This window comes from Hylaeus anthracinus, unplaced genomic scaffold (genome assembly GCF_026225885.1).
Source record: "Hylaeus anthracinus isolate JK02 unplaced genomic scaffold, UHH_iyHylAnth1.0_haploid 11982, whole genome shotgun sequence".
Lineage (NCBI taxonomy): Eukaryota > Metazoa > Arthropoda > Insecta > Hymenoptera > Colletidae > Hylaeus > Hylaeus anthracinus.
The window spans coordinates 11,660,820-11,672,101 of NW_026534330.1; the positions used below are offsets into that span (position 1 = coordinate 11,660,820).

At 38.3% G+C, this 11,282-nt stretch overlaps 2 protein-coding genes across 2 annotated transcripts; one reads left to right on the plus strand and one right to left on the minus strand.

Moving 5' to 3' along the window:
• LOC128886036 (uncharacterized) lies at window positions 1–1,819 on the plus strand. The gene has a single exon (XM_054140561.1). The coding sequence runs from the start codon at window positions 24–26 to the stop codon at window positions 1,812–1,814; it is 1,791 nt and encodes a 596-aa protein (XP_053996536.1). The 5' UTR covers window positions 1–23; the 3' UTR covers window positions 1,815–1,819.
• A 51-nt stretch (window positions 1,820–1,870) lies between these two features.
• LOC128886034 (mitochondrial potassium channel ATP-binding subunit) lies at window positions 1,871–4,998 on the minus strand. Its single transcript, XM_054140559.1, has 10 exons — window positions 4,727–4,998; window positions 4,311–4,626; window positions 4,076–4,243; window positions 3,591–4,004; window positions 3,203–3,514; window positions 2,902–3,125; window positions 2,663–2,837; window positions 2,417–2,595; window positions 2,197–2,344; window positions 1,871–2,123 (listed from the first exon to the last, which is right to left on the minus strand). Exons 1-10 carry the CDS (start codon window positions 4,777–4,779, stop codon window positions 2,043–2,045), a joined length of 2,070 nt encoding a protein of 689 aa, XP_053996534.1. The 5' UTR covers window positions 4,780–4,998; the 3' UTR covers window positions 1,871–2,042.
• Between the last annotated feature and the right edge of the window lie 6,284 nt (window positions 4,999–11,282).

Here is an 11,282-nt window from a genome sequence, read left to right on the forward strand (position 1 = left end):
TTCCAATACCAGGCGACTGCACTATGTTCTACACTTGCGAGACAAACGACCATAGCATTTTTTTTCAAAATATTTATAGGTGTCCAAGAAACATGATCTATAATCAAGAAACAGAAATATGCAGTCTTTTTTCAATTTGTAAAGACAGGACATTAAGTGCACTTCTATCACAATGTGTGCCTAACTCAGGAAGAAACATGAGTCAGTTACAAAATGGAGAACAAATGGAGGAAATTCAGAAATCAAGTACTAATACATCTTCAATTTGTGAAACAACCCCATCTTTTGATGTTACGTCTCCGACCGATTCTACTATTGAAGAGGTACCTCCTTCATTCGTGAAAGATGGCAATAATATTAACAGTACAAATTCGACGCAAGATACTTCGGATATAAGCACGCTAAATACGATAGACTCTACTACCTATTCAAGTATAGATGAGTCTACAGCTTCTGAAGAAATGAGTACATCTACAGAAATGGAAACTACTGAAACAACAATAATGATGTCCAGTTTGGGAGAGCCAGTAAGTCAAAGTGAAGAATATACTACAGCTGAAGCAAGTACTATGGATTCAGCAAGTACTACATATTCAACAACAAGTATGGATCAACTGACCTCTTCAGAAGAAACAAGTTCTTCTCCTGCAATAGGAGCAAGTGAACCATCCCTGCAAACTTCTACTTCTGATGGATCACTATTGAATGAAGAAAATAGTACAAGTGAAACAAGTACTATATATTCAACAAGTGTAGATGAAGTGACCTCTTCAGAAGAAACAAGTACATCTACTGAAATAGGGACAACTGAACAACCATTGCAGACTTCTACTTTACTAGGATCACTTTTACATGAACAAACAAGTACAACCGAAGCAAGTACTAGATATTCAACAACAAGTGAAGATCAAGTGATCTCTTCAGAGGGAACAAGTTCTTCTCCTGAAATAGGTGCAAGTGAACCATCCGTGCAAACTTCTACTTCTGATGAATCACCACTGAATGATCAAGATAGTACAACTGAAGCAAGTACTACATACTCAACATCAAATGTAGATGATACTACACCTTCCAATGACATAAGTACATCTACTGAAATGGGGACGACTGAAGGAGGTATAAAATCTGCTGTTCCAAAAGAGTTAAATGGTGCAAATAAAACAACTACCGAAACTGGGACAACTGATGCTACGTCAACAATTTCGTTGCTTGATACGTCGACATCTGTGTCTCCCGAGCCTAGGAATGCAAAGATTATTACCGAACCTCCTGGGCTAGTAGGTGGTGCATTGCCTTCTTTAATTAAATCATCGACTTCTACAGAACAAACAACTTTGAATGATGTAACAACACGTGAAACGACTGTTTCCACTAGTGTAAATGATGAACCTTCTACCCTAAGTCATACTACATCAACTGAAAGTAACGTTGAAGATACTAGGCAAACTTCTACTCTACCACCACATCAGTCGAATGTTGATGAAGACGCAAGTTCTACTACTCGTCCCACAAATTTACCAGCGGCAAACGAACCGTCACGTTTATCAGATTCTACATTGAACTCAAATTCTTCTAGCAGAGAAGTAAATTTGAAGACATGTCAGACACTGTTACAGCAGCAAGATCTACTGTCAAAACAAAATGAAAATGTTCCAGGAAGACAAAACGTAACTGAATCGCAAGCAATGAATCCTAGGCAAACAATATCATCACAGATTGCAGTGCCTCTAACGTCAGCACTATTAAATATCACGGACATATTTGAGCAACGAATGAGAGATATTTTTTGCAGGATGTCTAAACTTTGTCCATAGAAAATGCAGAAATAAAAGACAAAAATAGATGTAAGGGTATAAATAAATACATGACATGTGTTTAAAAATATTATAAATATATCTATATATATATTTAAATCTGAGGTAGTCCAACGCACATTCCCAAAAATTTACACTAGACTATATGTACTATTGTTACATAATAAACATTATGTATTTTAAATACTAATTCCAGTGATTGAATTATGTTTTAGAACTTCACTAAAATTATGTATTTTCTTTTTCTTGTTCGTTTACTAAAGTATAATATGCACCCCCCTTCTTTATTAACTCTGTATGAGTACCCATCTGAAAGCGTAAGTTATAATAATAAATATATGAATGTAAACCATCGTATCGAAGTTTTCATTTGAATATCTACCTCTACAATAACCCCTTTTTGTAATACGACAATGATGTCGGCAGCTTTAATTGTACTTAATCTATGAGCAATTACTAATACTGTTCTGCCCCGTGTAGCATCCTCCAGTGCCTTTTGAACGATTCTTTCACTTTTATAATCTAATGCACTAAAGTCGAACGTACACATTTATGAAAAATATTAAAACAATAATTCGAAAAATGAAATATATCATTCTTACCTAGTAGCTTCGTCCAAAATCAAAATGGATGGTCGTTTGAGTAAAGCTCTAGCAATCGCAATTCGTTGCTTTTGTCCACCGGAAAGTTGCGCTCCTCTTTCACCTACCTGTGTTTCATATTTATTTGGGAATTTCATGATAAACTCATGTGCATTTGCTTCTTTTGCCGCTTCAATAACCTAACAGTATCGAACGATAAATTCAACGAACATAACCTATATGGAATATCAAGTCAATAGTACTCACGTCTGCATCTGTGGCATCCTGTTTTCCATACCTTATATTTTCTAAAATGCTTGTAGCAAATAAAATAGGTTCTTGGTCAATATAACCTAAAACGTTACCTCGAAGATAACCAGCGTTGAGCGACCTAACATCTTTACCGTCAATTGTGATTGAACCCTCGTCAACATCGTAAAATCTAAAATGCATTAAGGTACTTATTAAAACAGATCGTAACATAAGAAAAAAGAAGGGAAACTTACCTTTCTAGTAATGCGGCTATCGTTGATTTACCGTTACCGCTGGATCCAACAATAGCTACTGTTTTCCCAGCAGGAATGTTTAAAGTAAAGCTCTTTAAAATAATATGATCTGGCCTAGTAGGATAGCTAAACTTTACATTATTAAAAGATATATTTCCTGCAGGAGACTGGTCGGTAATAATTTCCCCAGTGACCATCATTGGTGAAGGTGGCATATCCAAATACTGTAGCAATAAATTATAAGATATCAAGAAACTGTTCGAAATAATACTTATTGTGTTAATTATAATCAAATGTGTACCTCAAAAACTCTTGCACCAGCACTAATACCCCTGACGTAATTTCCAAATAATAATGACAATTGTGATAGAGAGCGTTGTATGGTTTGTGTGGCCATTAAAAATGCCATCAATTCCCCTGGAGTCAGTTGTCCAGTGGACAGTAAATGTCCACCAAAATATAATGTACAAAGTAAAATACCATTGAGAAATAGATTTGTTCCCCCTTGGAACAAACCTATTCCAAAACCTAATTTTTCATATAAGTTAGACCCTGCTTCAACTTCTTTAGAAAACATTTCTACTTCTTTCTCTTCTGCTGCAAAAGCCTTCACCTACATACAAAATTTGTATAATGTTGTATATTTTGCTGTATAAAAAAAATTAGTCAATTATCAAGTATTACAATACCGTTCTGATGTTTTGTATAGCTTCTTCACAAACAGCAGTAGATTTAGCAATTTGATCTTGAGCCTTTATTGATAAGTGTCTTAAACTTCTTCCAAGTAAGGTACCAATAAAAATTATAGCTGGTATAGAAAACACCATTGCAGCAGTTAGTTCTGGTGAAATCACTATTACAGAAACTATACATCCAATAATTTGTGTGGAACTTCTTAAGCCTTGTGATATGCATGTCTTAAAGGTGCTTTTAAAATCTTGAATATCACTAGTTAACCGACTGACTATTTCACCACTGCGATTTTTATCAAAAAACGTGATATCTTGCATGATTATTGATTTAAATAAATCTTGTCTTAAATTCATTGCTATCCTTTCACCCACATGAGAAAGTGTATAGATGTACACAAATGTAAACAGTGCCTAAGGACAATAGCTAATTTTCTCTAAACTTTCTAAATTGTTAATCACTTATAAAATAATTAATTACGTACTTGCGCAATATACATATGTCCTAATGCAACTGCAGGCTTTGTAAGTTGTGAAAGCACACGATACACAGTGTTTGTTCCTTGATTTTGACAAACCTTGGTTAGTACATTTATAATATCACCCACACATTGGGGAATCCAAATATTTAATACAGCAACAATCAATGCACTCTAAAGATTATAAATAAAAGTATATAGAGTGCAATATTGTTGTGATTTTGGAAAAATATATACTTACAGATAAAGCTATCAATAATTGCCATAAATATGGATATAAATATTGTAAAAACTTTTTCCATTTAAATTCTAATTGTTTGTCAGTAATACTATCCTTTGGAACTTTAATTGCTTTACATTCTACAATAGAACTATGCGATTTTAGTATACAAGTTGTCACGATACCCAAACCACCGAAACCAAATTTTAAAATAGATGGAAAAGTCTTAGGTTTGGTGTTGTTATGTACACATTCTTTGACATTAGAATTAAATCTTCTCTTTGCTACATCAAATGACTTGCTTCTTTGTTTCAATAAAAGTGTAAACAACGAGTTTCTGTAATATCAAATTTGATTGTTTACTATGATATGAGTGACAGTCTTTAAAAAATGCAATACGATCGAAATAAGAAATTGTCAGCAATCGGAAACGATACCTTGGACTAGTATAATTGTTATAATTAAATAACACAGTTCTTAGTATGCACATTTTTGAAAAATAATATATCACTGGTTAAATATTCTGTACATCTAAATTGATATAAATTATTATCTACAGTACGAGTAAGTCATCTTAGCGGAATAAACTACTTTTTTTAGTTTTGCTAATTGTTAGGGAAGTCATTATTATACGGTATATTTATGAAATAAGCAGTGACGTGAAATTGAACAAGGTTAGCTAATATATGTCCAAGGGTAGCGCCATTTTACATACATATATAACCTTTGTTCTCTCATTCACCGGTAGATAGCACTCCCTGTCCTATTTCATTTAATATCTTTTTCTTTTGTCACTGTTCTTTAGAAAATGGAGGGAAAGTGGATAATAATTACAGTGTCAAGAGTTAAAAGCATTAAAAGTGGTACAAAAAGTGACGATTAGCTTCTAATCGAGAGTAAACCTGAAAGAAGACTCTCTGCAACGCACGAACAAACATTCTTTTATTTCGAACACCTTATGGCCACTTCACAGGAAAGAAGGTAATACGACAAGTAACTTTGTATACTAACTAAACTTGAAATGATGAAATGATAATTAATGTTCGATCGTTATTCTTTTTGAAATATTTACATTATGCCATGCGTATTGTATTGTATTGTTCCTTGCCGTGAGTACTTTACTGATAAATATCGTTAATAATAAACGTGACAGTTACGTAAACAATTGTGCGCTGAGCAAACTTTTAGAGACAGGGTTTCGCGCCAAATTAATTTTTATATGTTTTAAATATCTTTTGGTATCTTTAACGATACATACAGTGGGTGTAGAATGTATTCGTACACCGATCAATTTCCCAAAAAACTTTTGTGTGAAATTGTAGTTTTCTTAATTTCTTTTTTTATAATCAATGATATTTTACATATTCTCGGAAATTTTTAAGATAGATATAGTCCAAACAACGTTTACTAGTTAATATAATTTGTGAAATTAATAAAAAAATTGCGAAAAGTGGGTAAAAATATAGAAGCAATAAGTATTTGTACGATTCTTACAACGAGCCATTTACTGTAGAGTTTGTAACGTAAACACATTAGTTTATTGCTTAATTTCGCAATTTACATAAATAGCTTTTTTTTTTTGTACTCTATCTATTCTAGAGATTTCCGAGAATATGTAGAATGTCATTACTTATAAAAAATAAGTTAATAAATTACAATTTTACATAGTTTTTTTGGAAATTGATCAGTGTACGAATACTTTCTACACCCCCTGTATGCCAGTGGTGTGAACTATTATGTATATTCTTTTCATCTTTGTCTAATTGTTATTAATTTCGACCCGAAAAGAGAGTATAACGTTGTACCCAATACATCGTATTGGTTAGATGTAAACTATGTACGTTATGGATCTTGTACACAATATTTCCACGTCCCTTTGCCCTCTTACAAGTAAATATTTATATTGGCTACGCGCTGAGAGCTTCAGTGCTGACTGTAGTTTACAAAACGGACCAGGTGACGTTTAACTTCGCGAATATTGTCAAGTCAAAATGGTTTCTCGGCGAACGCGTGTTTATCTTTTGCGCGAGTTGAAAGCTGCAAACATTAATCACGTTTCGACGGATTCAAAGACAGAAAATTCACCGAATTAGGAATCGAGGGGTCTGTCATTCGTTGACCGCAAATTTACAAGGGTTAATGAAAATTTCACCAAGGAGAAATTATTTATTCCTAGGTTGAATGATGTTTGACTAATGCACTTTCTATTTTTAGGTTTAGTAGGACTATTTGATCTTAATGGCTGGTGTTTTGGTAAGGACAATAAATGTTTTGTTATAAAATTGTAATTGATTCGACTTGATGATTGTAATTGTTTGGGTCGTTATGTGTTATGGACTTGTAAAATTCATAAATTTCTTATAGATTTATGAATTTGATCAAAATTTAGACATACTTCAAATAAATTTATAAATTTACAACGCTTGACGTTAGTACACCAGAAGTAATTAGACAAAAAACCAGAAACACCCAATTAGTGCCCTAATTAACAGATACATTTTTTTCTTTTGCGTATTTTTCGTTTACGCTGCCAGATTCGTTTCACAGGACATCTCCAGCGCATAAAAAGATTCTTTGCCAAAATCAAGAGACCAGCGTAATTGCGAAACGTTCGAACGTCGACATCCAACGAGTATAGGAGCAATGGCAGTCTGGTGGTTAGGTGTACAACATATCAAGGTCCCGTGTCATTGCCAGACTCGCGGAGCACTTGAGCGAGTACTTAATACTACCCTCCCTCGTGTATTCAAGGCGGGGGCGAGCATTTCAGGGTGTAATAGCCGCACAGGCAATTAAACGTGGCAAATACATAAATACACGTTATTAACTTTGCGCACAAAGAGGCCTGGGACGATTAGGCCTTTCAAGGCTCAACTGTTCAACCCTAAATCTCCTCTTCTCCGCAACGAGTCGCAATTTCAGAGCTTTTTCATGCGCGGTCGATGCATTACCATGCCTGATCAAAGCTCGTGTTCCTAAGTAACGCCGGAGAACAACAGCCAACCCAGTCATTATCCCTAAGAAAAATCCGTGTGTTTTATCGAGATAAGTCCGAAAGTGGCTCGTTACATCCAGGGCTAACGTCTGAGCACGCTTTTGATTTCAGCGAGCATGGTTTCAAGCGATATGCGCGCCTCGCGAACGTTCTCTCGTCGAGGGGGGGCATTCTTCTCGCGTCGTTAGAAGTTTTTATCGTTCCAATTGATCCATCTTCTTCGTCGACACGTCCCTCTATAGAACGGCGTCGAAACGGGTCAACTCTTATTTCAATAGCTCCGTCGCGACTGGATTTAATTTTCTTTTAGAACGTCCCAGAACGTATCGCAGGTTTCACGATTTTTGCTCGTTAAATTCATGGTCTTTTACTTTTGGTCTGAAGGAGTTGAATTCCTTGCTTCGTCATAGTTTTTTTAATTAAAATAACTACACACATACAGATTTTAAGTGTGCACGCTTCTTTGTTTGTATTATTTGGACTGGCAAGTTGTAGTTTCCAATATTTAATATTTGACTCAATATAGACTTCTTTAACAAACAAGTTGATAGTAGAATTAATTCTGATACAGTTTGTTTGATTAGGTTTGATCAAGTGTAAGGAGCATAACTTAAGAAAATAGATTTCCTCGGTTATAGCATGCAAATATAGTTCCATTGTGATGGTTTATGGAATTGTTTGATGATATTTGACAAGGTTTGACCTGTACCTAACATTCGCCAACAGCCTTCTGAAAAGTTATATGTAGTAACCGCATGCCTAATGGCACGATACCGAAACTTCTGCCAACTATTCCACCCCTGGCCCCAAAACCATCGAATCAACAAGTACCCTCCCCCTAAAAATGGCCGATTTCGATACTCGTCAAATCAACGAAAATTCCTATCGTTTATACCCCCTCTACGCGAGATATACGTAGAGCAGCGCGGCGTTAAAACCGTTCGACAAAAGCCATCGAGGCGAGGTCAGCCTCTTAACCCAGATTCCCAGAAGGCAAGAAGACACTTGCTTCGGCCCGTGTGCATACGGTTCTCGTTTATCGCCGCGCGTCAACGACTCCGGGACGAAAATCCCGGAATCCCTCTAACTGGAAAGCACACGGGATTTCGGGGAAAAAAAAAGAGGCGCGGCTACCTCCAGCCTTCCACCCCCCAGGGTTGAAAGGAAACCAGAAAGAAACAGAAATTCCAGCATAAGCGTAATAACTACGACGGTCTACCGTGATACGCCGACGAAAGAATGGTCCAAATGAAGCCTCCTAACTTTCAACACCCTCTTTCGCCTGTCAGTCGGCTCTCACTCCTCCCCTCTGCTCATTCTCTCTCCAACCTTGCCATCCCTTTGTCTCCTTTCTCTTTTCACCCCGCCCCTCCCCAACCCTCTGGACCCCTCCAGTTTAGATTTCCCTCTCGATCGCTCCAACGCTTCAACCCCCTTTTCTTTCGCCTTCCTTTCCCTCCCGTTTCTGCCGCCTACAACCCCTCGCCGCCGCTCTTCCACCCCATGCCCCCGCAATCAGTCGACAGAGAGTCGAGTCGCGGCGGGCGACGTACCCTCATCCGTGAAACACGCGGTGCAAGTGCCGGGGTGGCGATGACGCAAAGTCAGCGCGGGCCAATGGACTGGCTGGCACAGAGAAGGTGTTCGGTGGGCTACGATTGGGCGTGGCCCGGCCCAGGGGTGCCGTCGACGCCACCGACGCCGACGCGTGGGGGAATGCCGAAGTGTGCCCCGGGGTGTAATATCATACCGCTAGGTGGATAAATAGACGCACGAAACTAGTAGGGACGAGTCGGGGGGTGAACGTAACGAACAGAACAGAGAAAGACGGTTCGACCTGGCTTGGACCAGCTCTCGTAAGGGGGTTCCACAGAGATATGCGAGAGGAGACTGCTTTGGAACAATGAAAACACTTTTTTTACAATTTACAGTAGTAAAGCATGTCAATTTTTGGTTTGGTAGTGTTTTTATTGGAGCTAATTAGTGAAGGGATCTCCCAGGTATTATTTAAGTTCTGCCTTGGAGGGATGGAAATATTTGTTTTTAATTTAGAATAGTAAAGCGTGTGGATTCGGGTTTTTTTTTAAACGTTTTTACTGGAGCTAATTACTGAAGTACTGTATCAGAGTAGCTAGGGAGTTAGAATTATTTTATGAAATGGTCCTGTGATGTTTATTCATTTTTTACTGCCTAAATTGTTCGAATATTTGGAAATGCGAGGCACCATTTCATTATATATTTTTGTCCCCCTCTTCTTTTACTTAACTTACATCCAATAAGGTATACCTCGTTAATTTTTAGGAAAATGAGTATACCCAGATGGAGGGCGTCGAACGGCCTAGGAACGCCCCTGTAAGGGTGAAAGAGTAACCGGAGGACGGACATGGAAACGCGGAACGAAGAGAGAAGAGGGAGAACGGGGTCTGGTAAGGTTGAAGGAGAGCAAGAGAAGGAAATGAGGAAAGGGTCGTGCACCGAGCTAGGGTTACTCAAGGGGGTGGAAAGACGGAGAGGTGAGACAAAGCGTGTTGGAACAGGACGAGGTATATTGTTTGGGAGAGAAGGAAAGGGGAGAGAAAGAGGGAAATTGGGTGGCTACGCGATGCGAGGGAGACTAGACTAGAACAAATAGTGGTTGTAGCCATCCTCAGCTTCTGAGGTATTTTCCACTCGTGCGAGTTGTACGCGTTCGAAGCCGGGCCAGGTTCGCTCACGGCGAACGTATGGAACGTTTATATGCACAGGCCGTGTTGTGGCTTTTGTCGGGAATCATAGTGGTGGTGTCGCGTCAGGGAAACGCCGAACTCGCCGTGTTTCAGGGAACACCGTCTATAACGGGCCGCAGCAGTGGGTTATTTGCATAAAAAATGTAACCAGAATGACTGTTCTACTTCGACCTTCGGTAACATGCACTTTCTTAGGGGTGGAAAAGAATATCCTTTGCGTAGGTCAACTTGGTTACGGTCAGGAAAGCACACTTGATCTAATAGAATTGTTATATTTATTGAGAACCTTCAATGTTATTCATTTATTTATTTATATGGTAAAATTTAGAATAGATAAGTTATGGAGTATTCATCCTCTAGAATAGTGACTATTATTCAAAGAGTAGAATGTACTGTAGTCGCGCGAGAAGAATGCTACAAACTCCGCCCATGGGAGGTGCTACAGCCTCCATTCTAAGAACAGCGACTGGTCCAGTAGCTGGTAGAGTTACTAATAGAGTTATCCATTGTCTAAGAACTGATTTGACACATGACAACCACTTTAACCACTGTATTTAAACAGTATCCTCAAGGACCTTCTAAGAATCCAAGCACACATCAACCCTTCAAACAATCATGGCGACCGATTTAATTTTCGCAGAACCCCACAAACTTGTAGCAATAAAACAACTGAGATAGCTTGTTTCCTAGATGAATTACGCTAAAATTCTCCCAGACAAACAAACAAACCGAGACAATGCGTTATTGATCGAGTAGGTTTCGAGTGTCCCCGAGTCATCATCGATAGAAGGTAGTGCTTATAGCGAGTCTGGTATCGTCTCGCATGCGATTTTGTAGAATGCTGAGCACAGTGTGTAGCGAAACAGGATGTTGTCAGCTGAAATTAAATTTTCCTCCTAGAGCGGCGGGTCGCCCGGCAACCTGATATTGTGGGCGTTAAGCTACGTACACTGCGACGACAGACGCAGACAATTCCGCCGCGAAACGTTCGACGGCATTCACTTTGCGCGCTCGCAAATTGTCTTATCCCTGTGTCGGGCTAAAGGAAAGATAATGTCGTTGGGTGTTTTTGATAGGAAGACGCGCCACTCAAAAACCCGCCATCTTGAGGTGAACGTGTTTAAACGTTGCTTCACCCCCCCTTGGGACCATGGGCCACATGTGTACTCCGCTAATTCGATGTACTTTGCTAAGGTTGTCGTTATTTGCTTGTGATATGGCACATTTTACCAAATTAAATAAGACGTTTTCAATAAGATAGCATTCAGATGT